This window comes from Dipodomys merriami, unplaced genomic scaffold (genome assembly GCF_024711535.1).
Source record: "Dipodomys merriami isolate MVZ:Mamm:240054 unplaced genomic scaffold, mDipMer1.0.p SCAF_4, whole genome shotgun sequence".
Classification (NCBI taxonomy): Eukaryota; Metazoa; Chordata; class Mammalia; order Rodentia; family Heteromyidae; genus Dipodomys; species Dipodomys merriami.
The window spans coordinates 57,700,624-57,719,351 of NW_027205603.1; the positions used below are offsets into that span (position 1 = coordinate 57,700,624).

Consider the following 18,728-nt stretch of genomic DNA (forward strand, 5'->3'; position numbering starts at 1 on the left):
ACTTAAACAAAAATATGTACTTTTGTATGAATTCATACAGAATCTAATCTATTATCTAATCTATTATCAGAAATATTATTCTAGTCTCCTCATCTTGGTTGTAACCTCTCATTCTGAAAGGCAGGAATCTGATTTCTACTGTGTGCCAGACATTTACTTAAATTTCCATTTCTAGAATATGTGTGGAGTGGTTTCAGAATTGCTGCTGTCCACTAGACCTTTCTGTTTCATCTTTGCTTTTACTCTTAACAGACACTACTCATTTCCAAAAATTTTAATGTCAGCACATGTTTTTCCAGTCCTTTGGAGAGGTGGTTTCATACATTTAGCCAGATTGAAAAATCTACAGTTGATGTAGAATGACAGTTTGGAGGAATTATGATGTATAGAGACTGTAAGAAGCTCAGTGTTGTGGTCATTTAGTTTTTTTGTTACACTCTATAATCCATCTGTTCTGGAATTTCTGACCACCTAAATTGTGTATTATATTTTAATATACATTATATGATTGAATTATACAATATATAATTATTTCAAAAGAAAAATAACATAAAAATATTAACATTAGTCATTTCAAAGTTTCTAATTTAATAATATTATATGACTATGTCATCAGTTAACTGTCATCACTATCTATGTAACAGTTCTCAGAGAACTGCAATTTTATACCCATTAAACAATAACTTGTCATTATCATGCCTCTTACACTTCATCCACATGTAACCACCATTCTTTTTGTCTTTTTAATTTTAACTGTCCTAAATATCTCTTGTAAGTTGAAACATACAGTTCTTGTGTTTGTGTAACATAAAACAAATTTTACATGTTCTAGAGGACCCTTATTTCACATATTTAATATAATGTGCTTCAAGGGTCATTCATATTGAAGCACATGTTGAATTTTCTTAATTTTAAAAACTCTATAAACTGGGTGTTGGTGGCTCATGCTGGCAATCCTAGCTACTCAGAAGGTTGAGATATGAGGATCATGGTTCAAAGCCAGCCCATAGGGAAAGTCCATGAGACTTTATCTCTGATTAACCACCAAAAAGCTGGAAGTGCAGCTGTGGCTCACGTGGTAGAAGGCTAGCGTTGGGCAAAAAGATCTAAGGGACAGTGCCTAGGCCAGGAGTCTAAGCCCCACAACCAAGCAAAAAACCAAAAAAGACTGAACAGTATTCTACTGTATGTACATACCATATTTTGCATATCCATTCACTCATTTATTTATGGACACACATTGCTTCAACTTTGGGGCATCTGCTTTAGCTTAAATCTTGAATATACGTTCAAGATTTATATAATGTCTGTCCTTTCAGCCTTTGCTCATCACTTAAACTGAAAATAGTTTGGAAGAGGGTTTTATACTTTCACTTTTAAAACATATAACTACACAGGTATCCATTTGGTATTTTTCTCTCAAGTTCTCTTGTCACACAGAGTTTTTAAAAAATTTTTTTTACATTCTTATGCAAGTTTCAATGTCCAAAGGTCATGAACAATTTCTCTTCCTTCCCTAACCTTTCTATGCTGAGCAGCAAGTTTTCACATTCCACTCAAACAACTTTATAAACTTTATAAACTTCACTTTCCCATGCCAGGATTAGTATTTTTTCTTTTAACATTAAAAAAATACCCTTCAGTAATTGTACAAGAGGGTTTTAATTCAGTGTCAGTTTGTGAGTATAACACATCCTGAATGTGTACTAGTCTAAATTGCTATGCTTACCTCTCCTCTCTCTTAGCTTCTTTATTTCTGTTTTCTTCAGACAGTATTGAAAGGTATGGCCTGTATCTTTATCTTTGTATTCTGCAACAATGTTGTGCATTGTCTAGGTAGTTCTGCATAAATTTTTATTGAATGGACAAACAGGTGGTTTGGTCTAATGTAAACTGCAATATTACAGACAAAGTAATATATCCTGAAATGCTTGCCATAGTCCATCCATTTGGATATACCAATGTTTACTCGGTCCTCTTTTTTGTTAATATTTGAAGGACACTTGTAAAAAAAACACCCTGAAATCTGAGATACATTATATTTATATAGAACACATGGTATTTATACAAGCATTACCAAATAGTTCTATCCACATGAATCTCGATATATGTTATAAGCCTTTCAAGATTAGTTCATATCATCAACATTGCTGCACACAGCTGAAGTATATCCTATACATTTATTTTTTCTCAAAAAATGTTGTATGGTCAGGTTTGAGGAGTTGACTAACCAGAGTACAATGCTATTAGTAAAAGGAGCTAATATGTTTATCAAACCATTCACTTAAATACCATTAATGTTAGCATAAAACTTAAATTTTACATGTTCTAGAGGACCCTTATTTCACATACTTAAGTTTGGAGATAAACATAGTTCAATTTGTGGTCCACTTTTGGAATGTGAGAGTCACTTGGTACTTGCTACCTTCAAGCTCTGTGCATCAGCATCATGGAACATTACCCTGATTTTGATGGCAATATAAACGATTAAAATCTGTAGGGAAAGGAGGAGTTTTTAGTCTCTCCATATCTCTCCCCCACTTCTTTGCCTACCCAAATCCTCTCACTCTTTCTCTTCCTTCTTAAATATCTGCCATTGTTTTGAGTTATTGAGAAGGCTGCAAGCAAGAGAGAGAGGGCGGGGGAGATTTTCTCTCTGTTTAAATCTCACATGTTTGATATTGTCTTTCCCATGCTTAATGGTCTGTGTAGAAATGAGGTCGTCTGGGACTTGTTGACCTTCTCACTGAGCACTCTCAAGTTTAGATTTTATCCTTTGCTGGGGAGGATTTCTAAATGAGCACAACTGAGGACAAGAAGAACATTACAATTTTTGAGTTTTTTTTCTGTTTTAAGAGCTGATACTCTACTGTTGCTTATTTCTGTTGCAATGTAGTTTCCCATAGTTTCAGCACTTGAAATAATTGAACTTTCCTACATCTTCTACTGTTCAGATGCTTCCATTTATAACTTTCAGGTGTGGAAATGTCAGAGAAGTGACTGCTAGAAGATAACTAGTAATTGTAGCGGATCACTTTGGTTTTCTCATTTATGGCGAATCCTTAACCCATCGGAATAGACACCATCATTTAGGAAATGAAGGAGAACAGGAAAGTGAAATAGGAATGATGTACAAAGGCCTCTTGAAATTTTGTGCCAAAACAGTGAAGAAAAGACTACTTGATGTACCCCAAAGAATTTTTTAACATGCTACCTGTAAATAAAACTTCATTTTTACAGAGTTTCCACTGTGTCAAAGGCATAAACAACTTGCATGCTGCAGGTAGCCAACATGCAAGCCTGTTTAGTGTTCATTGTACCCATACACACACACACACACACACACACACACACACACACACACACACACACACACACACACACACATACACACACACACATTACCCTCATGGCCTCTAAGAATGCTATAAAGTTGGAATGATCTTACTAGTTGAGAAATACTTAGGAATAATTGGTTGGAAGTTTTCCTTAACTGATTGTGTTTTCAGAATGGAAACCAACAGATTATGACTCAAGAGGTGCCAAAATATCACTGTATTCCATTTGTACCCATAAGATTGATTGCTTGAGTATGTCCTCCTGAATTTGTTTCTACTTTGACAAATAGTTTGTGAGATAATGTTAGTAGCAGAAGCTGTAGCCTTAGTTTTCTATATTGGCAGTAACACTTTGCCTAATATTCTTTTCTTTAATACTATACTGAATAAAAGGTGACTGCTAAGCTGCAAGCAATTCAGATGTATTTCTGTACTGATATATTCTTTGCAATTTTGTATGGGTTGGTGTACCTTTTCAAAACCAATGGCTGATTTTTCTGTACCATGTATGACAGACATCTCATGATATTCTTGGTGTACCACTGCTGTTGTTCATTTTAGTTTTCCAATCCTTTCACACATTACATTATACTCACCTGTCATTTTGTAGCTCAGACAATAAATAGGGCAGATAGTACTTCAAAGATGATCAGAATTCCAGTAGGCTTTTTAAAGTTACAAAGCAAGTACATGGTCAGATCAGGATCAGAACCTCTGCCTCCACATTCAGCCCAAGCAATTCCAGTTTAACATTTGTCAAAACATAAATGTTGTTGAGGTATTATTGCAATATGATTTCAACAGAAATTATTCACTCTGTAATTTGTACCCTGGTTGTATCAGAATTTTACATCTTTCTTGGTGAAGAGAATCTTATTGCTACTCTTGGCTTCCATTTCTTTAATAGTTAATCTCATTTTCCAACAAGAATTTTAAGACTTGACCTAAGTATTATAATTAACACACAAACGTTGTTTTCTCTTTCCAAAGTGGATACTCTCAAATGTAATTTAGTGTTACTTTCAAAACTGTAAAATTTTATAACTTGCAGTTAATATGACTGCAGACAGTTTGAAGACAAAGGACTTAGGGAACTCCCTCTCTCTCTCTCTCTCTCTCTCTCTCTCTCTCTCTCTCTCTCTCTGATTAAGGAAGAACACTGGTTACTTGGTACAAAGAATTTTGATTTTTCTTGTCATCATTTTTTCCCAGTACCAATGATGCTAAGAGCACTAAGAAAAAACTTAAGGGCAGTAATTTTTATACTGATTTCTGGGTTTCTAAAGACATATCTTTCCCCCTTTCTTTGCTTTCTGTCTTCCCTATATACATGAATCTTTTGAGGTGTTTGATAGGTATCTGGTCAACCAGGATGTCCTCATTTTTTTTTTTCAGGGCCTAGGAAAATCGAAAAAAAAAATCACTTTCTCTGCTAAATGCTTTTGAAGTTTTACTCTACTGGTTATCACATGGGGAATCATTATTTTGATTTGAAAAATTTCCAATATGATAATACAAATTATATTTCCCTAACTTATTGAAATGCTTTACTCCTTTCTTATATAGGATTATAAAAGGAAAACAAGCTAGTATTCCAAAAAATATAGTATTTGTTTTTACTTAAAGCATAAACAAACACTTCTCCTAACAAAATTTGGAGAGTCTTGGTACTTACTAGTAATCTCAAGAAACCCCCAAATATCTAATATATAAAGTTATAAAAAAGGAAACTGTTAATATCAACTCTCTGTTATCTCTGTAAAATAAAAATGTGTCACACATTGGGCCCTCTAGGAGCCTTGAGACCTGAATGTGTTATGTGACTCTTCATTTGTCTTTGTAGGTGGCCATGTTTGTCCTACAACTAGGAAGTGCCACATTTCTGGTTACAGAGCCTGTGATTAGCGCCATGACGACGGGGGCTGCCACCCACGTTGTAACTTCACAAGTCAAGTATCTCTTGGGAATAAAAATGCCATATATATCTGGGCCACTTGGATTCTTTTACGTGAGTATTCCAAATGTTTTTGTTTATTACTTTGAGGTTGTATATTTTACAATGTGCAATATAGTTAACTATAATACGATGACTTTTCTGTTTTACAGCAACTGGGTTTAAAGACAATCCAGGCTTTTTTAAATATATGTTTTTTAAATTGTAAAAATACTGTACCGAGGGGTTACAGTTACATGAGCAAGGTCATGAGTCCATTTCCTATCGAGCATTGTTACCTCCTCCTTTGTTTTATCCTCCACCATCCCTTCCGTCCCCACCTCCCCAACTCCTCCCTCTCCCTAGCAAAGTTGTAAAGTTCGCTTTCAACATAGTGTCTTGTACATCTCATTGTTACAATGGGTCAACCTGTATCCCTTTTTAAGCATCTTGTTATTTCCCATCCCCAAATTAGAAAAATGTATATACAAGATGTAGGGCACCGGAATCAAATACAGTGAAAACAGGGGCTACACTGTGAGGGAACAACATACAAAAGAAAGAAAAATATCACATAGTACATTATAAATATGTTAAAAAATAGCAAGAAAGAAAAAAACACTTGTGTCCCTATCTTGGTGTTCATTTTGCTTAACATCATCTTATATGGTCATATGTACATAGCTTTATAGCTTTTCTGCTTTTCCTAGACATTTACTAGTTATTGCAAATAAAGGAAATGGTGGAACCTATGTTTCTTTGTGCCTGTCTTACTTCACTTAATATAATTTTTTCCTAACAAATGGGGCAATGTCATTCTTTCTGATGGAGGCATAAAATTCCATTATATATAATATATAATAAAATATAAAATACAATTCCATTATGTATATATATATATATATATATATATATATCACATTTTCTTGATCCATTCATCTACTAAAGGACATCTGGGTTGGTTCCATATCTTAGCTATGGTAAATAATGCTGCAATAAACATAGTTGTGCTGGTAGCTTTAGTATAGCCTTGTTTGTGATTGTTTGGGTAAATGCTCAAAGTGGGATTGCTGGGTCATAGGGGAGCTCTATGTGGAGTCTTTTGAGGAACCTCCATACTTCTTTCCAAAGTGGTTGAACATGTTTACACTCCCACCAACAATGCAGTAAGGTTCCCTTCTGTCCACATCCCCTCCAGCATCTGTTGTTACTAGAGTTCTTGATTTTTGCCATTCGAACTGGGGTGAGGTGGTATCTCAATGTTGTTTTGATTGGCATTTGTTTTATGGCTAGAGAAGTTGAGGATTTCTGCATGTGTCTATTGGCCATTCTTCTTTCCTCTTCCGAGAAGTTTCTCTTTAAGTCTTTAGCCCACTTATTTATTGGGCAGTTGTTTGTTTGAGGATTTGGTGTTGGGAGATTTAATTTTTTGAGTTCCAAGTATATTTTAGATATGAGACCCTGGTCTGTGATATGGCTAGTGAAGATCTTCTCCCAATCCATGGGCTTTCTATTATTCTTGCTAGCTATGTCCTTTGCCATGCAGAAGCTCTGCAGTTTCATGCAATCCCATTTGTGCAACCTGTCTTTGATTTGTTGTGTTTCTGGGTCTCTATTAAGAAAATTTCAGCCTGTGCCAAGGAACCCTAGAGTTTTTCCTATTCCTTCTTGTAATGTTTTCAGGGTATCTGCTTTGACTTCGAGGCGTTTGATCCATTTGGAGTTGATTCTGGTGCAGGATGATATATAAGGATCTAGCTTTAGTTTTCTACAGGTGATTAACCAATTTTGCCAGCACTATTTACTGAAGGGGCTGTCTTCCTTCCATTCTATTTTTTTAGCTCCCTTATAGAAGATTAAGTAGCTATAGTTATGTGGATTCATTTCTGGGCTTCAGTTCTATTCCATTGGTCCTCTGGTCTTTTCTTGTCCCAGTACCAAGCTGTTTGATTAATATGGCTTTGTAATTGAGTTTGAAATTTGATATTGATATTCCTCCAGCACTGTTCTTTCTGCTAAGGATTGTTTTCAGGCTATGTTTAAGTGTGTCCTCAGATGTGAAAGTAATTGAATGAGTAGTATCTACTAATTTTCAAAATAGCATTTCTCATCATGCATACTTTGATATGCAACATAAAATTTGGGACCAGAAAAGTAGCTTGACCTTTTTTTTAATGAGCTAAATATGATGCTAACTTCTAACAGCTGCTATCTACAAGATTGTGCCTCAGTTGAACAATAGTATACTCTAACACTGTCATTAGGGCTCAAAGCAGAGGCTTGGTTAACTTTGGTGGCTGGATCCCCCAAGAACATATAATTGGCTACTAAAAGCCACCTAAAACTGACAGAGGAACATCTCACCATTTCCACATATTGTTGTAGCAACACTATTGTTCTTGTTATTTTTGAAGTTTGAAGGGTCTCACATATCCATCCCAGGGAACCACGCAGAGGTAGGCAGGCACAGGAAAAAGATTATTATAAGGTTTATAGAGGATCCATATTTCCCTTAAGAGGGAGCACATGGTCTCAGTCACCATCCAGGTAGCAGGATGGGTCTGAGGGTTGAATATAGGTGGATGGGAGCCCAGGTGGATCTGGGCAGAGAGGGAGGGGCCAGCTGTATGGTGGGAACTTCAGGGATGGGAGGGGCTCAGGTCTGGGTGGAGCTGAGAACCAAAGGTGAGCATGATACTAAAAAGTTAGCCTAAAAAAGACTATGATAGTTTATCTTATTACTGTGTCAGTGTACTTGACGATGGTAAAACTTCATTTTACTTAGCTTTATGCATTTCTTCACTCTAACACACACACACACACACATTAATGTTTTGTAATAAGAATATTGCTGTCCTTAATCTTCTTAAAGCTGATTGACTGCTAGTAGCTCAAACACTTGAACATCCCATAACTTGTGGATCTAATTCCTGTTATTGATGTGTGGTTGCCAGTGCTTCCCTATTATACAGGACTCGGTAAGCATTCATTTGCATACAATGTATATCACTGATTATTTGTTAAGGTCAATTCCTAGATATAGAATTACCAACAAAATAGTAAAACACTCGTGTGGATCTGAACAGTTGTACACATAATTTTTCACTGCTCTTTTGCTTGTCAACTCTGGTTTACACTGTTTACAAAAATTGCTAGCTTGATAAATGGGAAAAATCAACTGTATTAAATATGCATTTCTCTGAGTGTTAAAATAGTTAATAAAGATAGTAATTGGCCACATGCTGTTGGAAGTTGGTTTTCGAATTTTGTGGCTTAGGTAACAGCCAACTTAATAAGAAACCCTAAAACCAAAACAAGAAAATTGGAACTGGGCTTGGAAGAAACATAGTTCTTAGATCTAGCTCAAACAAAAGCAGACAAAAGTAGTGGAGGGCTGTCAAATGATTGGCGGAGAGTTCAGACTTTCATGATGCCTGTTCTCTAGGGCAGAACATCAGTGAAGATTTGATTGTGATCTCCTGCCTGAGAACCCTGTGTTCATTTGTGCAAAGTAGAATAGAAAATGCCTGCAGGTTATAGCTTGGCCTTCTTTAGAAATATTTGCATACACAGATAGTCATTTTTCTTCTCTATGCTATTGTAAAGAAACAAGGTAGCCTTAATTAACAGTGGTCTTTAAGATTGTTTCTCTGTTTATCCTGGGCTTAAATACTACATCCATGTGTTTACTCGTGTGAATCCCTCCCTCCTCTCTTTGTGATGTCAAAAGTTTGGATGATCTGAGAGTTAGATTAAGAAATAATATTGGCTGGAGTTGTGGCTCAAGTGGTAGAGCACCTGCCTAGCAAGCCAAGACCTTGATTTTCAACCCCAATACTACCACAAGATATTTCTTCTCCTTTGTACAATTAATTTATGCTAATATGTTTTAATGGAATAAATCATATTTCAGATTTGACTGGCATATTTGAAAAGGGAGTTTGGAATAGTTCGGCTTGAGAGAGTCTTATAAGGAAGCTGTAAAGCTGGTCTTGCCTGAGATCACTTAAGTGGTACCGGAAGGAGCATGAAAGTATGGGGCAGAAGACATCAAAAGGTCTTGCACCAGGTCAATGACCTGAAGAAAAAAGAATGAACATATTTTTTAGAATTTCCACTTTTGACTCCACCTCCTGCTTCTGACTTCTCAGTACTTTTTTTCACTTTCTAAAAGCTATTCAGGTTGATGTGAGATAAACAATGTATTATGGCATTCCTTGGAACATTAGTATCAAGATTGTTTAAAACTCATTCACAATGAGCTTGGTCACACATCTTCATATTCTGAGATGGGACATTTCTTTATTAAACAAGTTAGGTTTTAGCCAAGCCAAAATATCCATCAATTAATTCTAGAAGTAGTGATCTTTACTGTTAGCTTTGGGAGAAGATGGCTTCTATGTTTATTCCAATTGCGGTTGGGGCTTGAGGTTAGGACCTCTGCCTTGTGGCACTGTGACTCTTAACCGCATCTTCTTCCAGAGGATATCTGGTTAATAACTGTAAGTTTCAGCCAGGTGCCAGTGGCTCATACCTGTAATCCCAGCTGCTCAGGAGACTAAGATCTGAGAATCGAGTTTCAAAGGCCTTGAGATGCTCATCTGCAATTAAGCACCCCAAAAAAGCCAGAAATAAAGACATGGCTCAAGTGATAGAGCACTAGCCTTGAGCAAATAAGCTCAGAGATAGCAAGCAGGCCCAGAGTTCAAACCTCAAGACGGGCACACACATGAATTCAAATATAGTATTATGTTCTCCACAATTTGGTTGTTCACGACTGACATGTTACTGCCTCAGTGGGACATTTTGAAGGAGAAATTTGAATCAGATATAAGAAGTGGCCTCCTTTCTTTTCTCAAATATCTTAGATAAAGCACAGGTCTCTAGCATCCTTGAAGGACAGATCTGACGGGTTATCATCCCCCTTTTTATAGTTAATGTGAAGGGCCATATGTTAAGACCTTGATCCTCACTCCTTGCTGGAATTTTGTTGTTGTTGTTGGTCATGGGGCTTGCACTCTGGGCCTGGGTGTTCATCAGCTCAAGGCAAGCACTCTACTACCTGAGCCACAGCTCCACTTCCGGTTTTCTGGTGGTTAATTGGAAATAAGAGTCTCAGGGACTTTCCTTCCCAGCGCTGGCTTTGAATTACGATCCTCAGATCTCAGCCTCCCGAGTAGCTAGGATTATGGGCATGAGCCACCTGGCTATTGCTGGAACTATTTTCTTAAATTTTTAAATTTTATTGTGAAAATACTGTACAGAGGGGTTACAATTACATGGGCAAGATAATGAGTACATTTCTTTTTTTTCTTTTTTTGGGGGGGAGGGGTTCTGGTCATGGGGCCTGAACTCTGGGCCTGGGCACTGTCTCTCAGCTCTTCAGCTCAAGGCTTGCGCTCTACCACTTGAGCCACAGCGCCACTTTCGGCTTTTTTTCTTTTTGCTTATGTGGTGCTGAGGAATCGAACCCAGGGCCTCATGCATACAAGGCAAGCACTCTACCACTGAGCCACCTTCCCAGCCCCAATGGGTACATTTCTTATCAAGCATTGTAGCCTTCTCCTTTGTTTCCCCTTCCTATCCCATCCTGCCCCCGACCCCCCCAGCCCTTCTCCCCCACCCCACCAAAGTTGTTCATTTTTGACATAATGACTTGTACATCTCATTGTTGCAATGGGTCCACCTGTATCCCTATTTAAACGATTTGTTTTTTCCCTTCCCCTCCACAAATTATACCGACATCAAATACAGTGAAAGCAGGGGTTATACCATGGGGGAAGGAAATACAAAACAACAAAGAAATCATCTTATAAATGTGTTAGAAACAATCGCATGAAAGAAAAAAAAAACATTTGAATACATATCTTAGGGTTCATTTCCCTAACATCAACTTATCTGACCTTTTCTGCTTGACTCAGACATATACTAGTTATTGCAAATAAGGGAAACCATGGGACCTATGTTTCTTTGGGCCTGGCTTACTTCACTTAATATAATTTTTTCCAAGTCTTTCCATTTCCTAACAAATGGGGCAGTGTCATTCTTTCTGATGGAGGCATAAATTCCATTATATATAATATATACAATAAAATATAAAATAAAATTCCATTAAATAAATATATATATATGTATATCACATTTTCTTGATCCATTCATCTACTGAAGGGCATCTGGTTTGGTTCCATATCTTAGCTATGGTAAATAATGCTGCAATAAACATAGTCATGCTGGTAGCTTTAGTGTGGTCTTGTTTATGAACATTTGGGTAAATGCCCAAAAGTGGGATTACTGGGTCAGAGGGGAGCTCTATGTGGAGTCTTTTGAGGAACCTCCATACTACTTTACAGAGTGGTCGTACAAGTTTATACTCCCACCAACAATGCAGTAAGGTTCCCTTCTGTCCACATCCCCTCCAGCATCTGTTGTTATAGAGTTCTTGATTATAGCCATTCTAATTGGGGTGAGGTGGAATCTCAATGTTGTTTTGATTTGCATTTCTTTTATGGCTAGAGAGGTTAAGCATTTCTTCATGTGTCTATTGGCCATCCTTCTTTCCTCTTCAGAGAAGTTTCTCTTTAAGTCTTTAGCCCACTTATTTATTGGGCAGTTGTTTTTTGAGGATTTGTTGTTGGGGGGATTTAATTTTTTGAGTTCCAAGTATATTTTAGATATGAGACCCTGGTCTGTGGTATGGCTAGTGAAGATCTTCTCCCAATCCATGGGCTTTCTATTGATCTTGCTAGCTATGTCCTTTGCCATGCAGAAGCTCTGCAACTTTATGCAATCCCATTTGTCCAACCTTTATTTGATTTGTTGTGTTTTCGGGTCTCTATTAAGAAAATTTCGGCCTGTGCCAAGGAGACCTAGGATTTCTCCTATTCCATCCTGTAATGTTTTCAGAGTGTCTGCTTTGACTCCGAGGTCTTTGATCCATTTGGAGTTGATTCTGGTGATGGGATCTAGAGAGAGTTCTGGTCATTGAGACTGGATCCTAAATTGCAGCTGTGGCTCTACCTCGCCTCCCTGGCTATGAGGTGTGCACAGCTTTGCTGCGTGCCATGGTATTCTATCTTGCCAACAGGCCCATAGGCAAGACCGACTAGACATAGATGGAAAACTCTAAAACTCAGCTAAAATGAATGTTTATAGGTTGCTTATCCCAGATAATCAATAGAATGAGAAGTTTGCAAGTTATGCAAGTACACAACATGATTTTGATCTAAACTCTTTGGTTAGATACTTTTTCTCTTCTGGATGAACGTCATTAACAAGTTTCTTCAAGTAAAGGGCTCTTCCAGGTGTTTTAAACCTTACTAAGCTTTGCTCCTACCACTGAGTGTCCACTCAGAATTTTAAGGGTCCACATATTTTTTAAAAGGGGCTTCTGGAAGAGAAAATAAAACAATGGGATTTTACTCCTGTATTAGAAAAAAATGGTATTGTACCATTCTTAAGGAACTGAAAAGACATGGAAAATATTATATTAAGTGAAATAAACTAGAACCAGAGAAACAAAGATTGCATGGTTTTCCTCATTTGTGGTCGATAGAATGTGCCTATAAATCTACAAGTAATCACATTGTTACAAATGAGTTAATTGAAGTACAATAGACCCTCTGGAGATCTTATATAGGATAAACTTTTAGAAAGACTATGCAAAAGCCCAACAAAATCAGCACCAGGAAATGGGGACAAGCAAGATGGGGGATGGGACCAAGGAAGAGGAATAAAAGAATGAAGGGGGTGAACCACCAAAGTAGGAAAAGTAAGGGAAGGGCTGGGTGGAAGGGAGGTAAGAACATTGAAAAGAATGACACTGATCACGATGCGTTAGGTTCATTAACTGCCTTGTTAAATGGTGTCTCTTTGGACAACTACTTAAAGATAGTAAAAATTAAAATAAATAAGTAAATAAATAGATAAATCAACAATAAAGAAAAAATGCTTCTGTTTTCTTGTGGTGCTAAGGATTGAATCCAGGGCTTTGAACATTGCTAGGCAAACAGACTACTGTTGAGATACATCCATAGCCTAAAAAACAAAAAAGCTTCTGAGATAACTGTCATATGACTCTCCTGTATGTCTAACAGGTACAATTAGGCTTGACTTATCTTCTTATGTAGCCTCTCATTATCTCCACACATAGCTAAGCCTTCCTTTATTTTTCCCGTTTTTTCCTTTAAGTTTACATACTTCTGAGGAAATTATCTTTCTTTGACGGTTATAATTATTTCTTTTTAAATTTTATTTTATTGTAAAGATTATTTCTTAGTGACTCTGAACAATAGTTTACATACATTCTTCTTTGGTTATTGGTTAGGTAAAAATAAATTTTTTCCTTCAGTTAATTTTTCCCTCCTTCCTTTTAGCTTTGATGACCTTATTAGTGTGCATGCAATCAGATACTAATCAACCAGTTAATTCTTTTCTTAGAAAATAGCAACAGGCCTTGAGTTCAAGCCTCAAGCCTGGCAAAAATAAAATAACTCGTTGCCCCTCAAAGAAAGAAAAGAAAATGGCAACAGGGATAAGAACATTAAAGTCAGAGTAGCCCAGATTCCGACTGTATCTGCAGCCATGACCTGAGCTTATGACCTGGGTGTCTTTGATTTCCAATTGCCTGCTTTGTAAATTGGTGATAAGGACACCGGATGAGGTTAGTTCTCAAAATGAAGTGCCTGGAACCTGGATGTTCATTAAATGGCAGCCATTATTGTTCTCATTAGTAATGAATAGTTAGATAGAACAAGTTATAGATTTTGAAAAGTGCTGTTTAAGTAATAAATACTAACTTCTTTCCTCTGTAGAGGAAAATAAAATAAAGCAATAAAGTTGTATGTCCCTTTGAAATTTAAAAATCAAAGCAACCTGAGAATTTATAAAAGAACAATTATTATTTTTCTTCTTACTGAGGGCTGTTCATCTTACTTGAGGAGATGCTATGTTGTCTACTTTATGTGTAAATATATATATATATATATATATCCATTCAATTCAAAATTCTCTCAGGAGATGTAAACCTACTTAATCAATTATAAACAATGCTGTAATATATTTTAAAATAAGTAGAAACAATCATGTTAACAAGGGTCACTATGTCTTGGAATCCTGGCTCAAGTACTAAATTTTTCTGTTTGGTCAGCCTTCTGATTCAATATTTGACTGATAATTTGGTTCCCCACATTGGTAAAATGGGAAAAAGTTTAGTCCTTTAGAGTAAATTTTTTAAATTAAGAGATGATAAAGTATCTTTTTATTACAAAGAATGCTTTCCCCCAAAAGGCACAATAAAAATTACAAAAATTCCTAGCTCATAGTAGCACATGTGGATTTCTTTGAGATGGCGCCAGTGTCTCAGCCTGTAGCAGCCTCTGATAAATTTGGCAAACTAGCTTCGCTGGCATGGCTTTATGTGAGTACTGTTCTAAATAATTATGCGCAGCTCTGTGCATTAAACCCAAGAGCAGAAAGAAAGCTTGGTAGTATATTCTTGGAAAGTTTATTTCCTTCCTTAAAAATGAGGACTTTCAGAACTGGAAGGCAATATGAATTCTACTCACACCCCCAAAATACAAGTAAATAATTTTTTTTCTAGTTTGTTCTGCAAAGACTGCAATGTAGGAGCCAAGAGTGTTAATAAACTGGAATCAAAACGTCAGAGGGAAATCAGAGCCAATGAAACACTTGCTTTTATAGAGAATGAACAAATCTACCTTAAAGACATCGACAGATTCTAAATCAAGAATATTCATTGGTTGTTAATGAAAGCCCACATTTTCCTTGAAGAAGCCTCCTGTGGCATTTCCATTGTGAGTGGCAGAGGTGTTCAATATGCCCTAAGAATAAGTTGAATAAATGCTCATGTGTAGTGTGATCCAGTCAGTGCTGATCCAGTCAGGATAGAAAATGTGACAGGTTCAGATCTCTCTCTCTCTCTCTCTCTCTCTCTCTCTCTCTCTCTCTCTCTCTCTCTCTCTCTCTCTCTCTCTCTCTCTCTCTCTCTCTCTCTCTCCCCCCTCTCTCTCTCTCCTCTCTCTCTGTGCCCCTCTCTGTCTCTAGTCCTATGAGAGCACCCACACTCCATTAGACTGTGTCCCTGACATTCTGCTTGTCTGCTTATCTGAATGCTTGTGTGTTTACCTCCTTGCTTGCCTACTCGATAAAGTTCCACCAAGTTTTCTTACAAAAAAATAAAAAATAAAAAAGACAGAAAGAAAATGTGGCAGGTTCATTTTGGAGGCAGAAAAACTATAAAAACATCTATAATAAAAGTTACTTTCAAATTTGAAATCAGAGACGAAGTAATTTTGCAACTCAAACATTTTGGGCTAAACTCTTTCCATCCCTCACAATTTGCTGGAAAAAAATGCATTACCACAAAACCCAGTGCTTAAGTAATTCAAATTAAACTTATTTTTCTAAACAAGGGATGGCTGGATGCCACCCGGGCCTTGGCATGCTTGGTGGTATGTTTGGTCCAAGTGAGTTTTGGGTACCCATGTTGTCTTTAGCAATTTCACATACCGTGCTTCCCGTCGTCTGCATTCTGGTCTGAGACTTAATTTATACCTTGAAGCAATGGCAAATGGATTGATTCCCAGTGTGAGGTACAGTTATCAATCAACAATTTGGAGATAATGATGTAAAAATGTTTGGAATGTTGGTTCCCCCCTTCTTTATTTTATACTAATGAAAATATATCCTGGGGATAGTATTTAACTTAGTATTGTTTGTTTCCTTCTTTTTATTACTGTTTATTTCTTTAGGAAGGGGAGGGAGACAGGGAGCCTGGTTTTATGAGTGCCTATCCTAATAGTTATTAACATAGTAGTAGATAGACAAAGTTTTTAAAAGATATAAAAATCTTGTGAAGTGGAGAACTTGGAAAGCATCAACTTTTGAATGACCGTAAATCTGTGTAGGTATTCGTGAGCAAGAATCAAGATTTTCTGTGAGTTTGGTTTCAAATATAAACAAGTTGGCAGGGGAGAGAGCATGCCTGGACAATTGAGGCTCATGTTTTCAGGATCAAAGATAACAAAAGGCGCCTTTACTATTCAATGCAATAATCTGGAGAGATTTTTACTATTACACATGGATAGAAAAAGCCTGGGGCACATCCTTAATACACGGCCACTAGAATAGGTTTGTCCAACAAATATTGACTAACACATGCATTGAGGGTACAATGAAAAATAAGATCTTTACTCTTATGAATTTTTATTGAAGTATTGAAGAGAGATAAAAATTAAGGGGAGCAAGCTACTCTCATATAGCATCAATGAGGAAAACAGGCAATGTGATTGAAGAAGGCGATGTGATAGAATGAAGTAGGCAGCATTGCTAATATAAAGGAGTCAGAGATATCTGTTCTGAGAACATGTCTGAGTGCATCCCTGAGGTGAGTGAGTGAGAGAGAGAGAGAGAGAGAGAGAGAGAGAGAGAGAGAGAGAGAGAGAGAGAGAGAGAGAGAGAGAGAGAGAGAGAGAGAGAGAGAGAGAGTTTGCCCTGCAATAATTTGGGTTAAGAATCATTCACAGGAAAATGGGTAGAACAGGAGATCATCAAGCACACAAGACCAAATATCCTACCATTTTGCTTATTTGTGGAGTCTTGAGCTAAAATGATGATGATACTACTAAGAATAACATGGCTTGAATGGAAAAGGGTATCTGTTGGAGGTGGGGACTCGAGTGAAAAAAGGAAAGGGTATTGAAGGGTGACAAAGATCAAGGAATGTTACACAAAAACATGAACCCCCATATATTACAATATATTATGATGCATATTCTATTATGATATATTCTAAGTATGTATATATAAATGAAAGATATATACATGTAAAATAAAAGAAGTATATATAAATGAAACCCACCAAACACTGAAAAGAGAGAGAGAGAGGGCAGGGCAATGGAATGGCGGGGTGAACTTGTTCAAAGTGACTCATTTGTGAAATCATCACAGCAAATCCCATTTGTATGTTTAATGGGTGCTAATTCAAAATTTCAAAAAAAGTATACTCCTAGAGGAAACAAATAATAAGACCTTAATGTGAATGCAGTTTTGACATATTGTAGCTAGAATTTTTTAGATCTTAAAATCTTTTCCAGTTGAATTTCCTAACTTCTGTGATGCAATTCCACTAACTATTGAAATATGACTATGAAACTATACTTCTCACATATGTAGCTGGTAAAACAAAGAGGTCAGTAGGGAGGCAGGCCACGAGCTATGTCCTAGGTCTGATGTCACAATTTTGGTGTATCCTTAAGCAAGTTACCCAACATCTCTGAATCTTATTTTTCTTGCAAAGTAAGAGGAAATAATAGTGCTTACCTTTTATAATAAAACATAAATGAATGATTGCATATTGGATAAACAGAATAGTTCTTAGAAACATTCAATCTTCTACAACATGATGAAAATTAAACAGTTTCCCCATTCTTTCTTCCTTCATCTGCCCTTGCCTCCTTCCTGTGGTAGAGAAAACAAAAACTCCTTTGGTCAGCATAGAGAGACATTAGGGTAAAGGCATAATATAGATGTAAGTTGAACTTCACTAACTATAGCAATATGCAACCACATGAGTTATATAGTGAATTTTGTCCAGTGAAAGACTTCATAGCAGTTATGACAAATAAAATAGTTTATTCAATACAATTACCTTTGTTTTATTCTAAAAGATACTCTTCTTGAGATGTAAAAACCTCCGTTTATTTTCAGAAATATCTTGTATATAGATTATGCCAAAAGCATTTTCAAACCTAAGTTTGCACATATGGTAGCAGGTAAATGTGGATGTTATCTTTTGCTTATTTATTTTTTCTGGAAATAGTCATAGCTTTGTTGTTGGTGACTAACTCAAAGTTATATATTAAAAATTAAAATTCATAGAGTGCAGATTAGTTTGTATGCAGTTTGTATGTCTTATTCAACTAGTATGCTGACATTTATTAAAGTTTGTACATTTTTGTATCACTTTGTAGCTTCTCTAGTGAGATTCAAACATATATAACATATCCTTAGTACTAAGGAAGTAGTGCTAAAGGGGCATAGGTGGTGGTGCTCACATCTGTAATCTAAGCTACTTAGGAGGCTGAGATCAAAGGACCATGGATTGAAGCCATACAAGCAAGACAGGTAAATGTGATAGGCTTTTATCTCCAATTAACTAGAACAAAGCTGGAATTGGAAGAAATGTGACTCAAGTGATAGAGCACCAGCAGTGTGTGAAAAATGTGAAACCCCAAGTTCATGCCTCAGTATCATCATGAAAAACAAAACAAAATAAACCACCAAAAGGGTGGTTTATAATAATAAACTACTAAAGGGTTTCTAGACTGTCCTTCAGCATAAAAACAGTTAACCATTCTTTGTAGTTTGCTTATAGGTAGTTACTAATTACTATGGAAGAATTATTATTAATGATATCATTATACTTTAAAAATTAAGGT

The 18,728-nt window shown here is 36.5% G+C and overlaps 1 protein-coding gene across 4 annotated transcripts in view; it reads left to right on the forward strand.

Moving 5' to 3' along the window:
- Positions 1-18,728, forward strand: part of Slc26a7 (solute carrier family 26 member 7) — a 111,821-nt gene that overhangs the window by 40,110 nt on the left and 52,983 nt on the right. For all 4 annotated transcript variants that reach the window (XM_069991043.1, XM_069991045.1, XM_069991044.1 and 1 more), the window contains exon 5: positions 5,182-5,346. In XM_069991043.1, the coding sequence (XP_069847144.1) occupies positions 5,182-5,346 (165 nt within the window). The remainder of the gene's footprint in view (positions 1-5,181; positions 5,347-18,728) is intronic.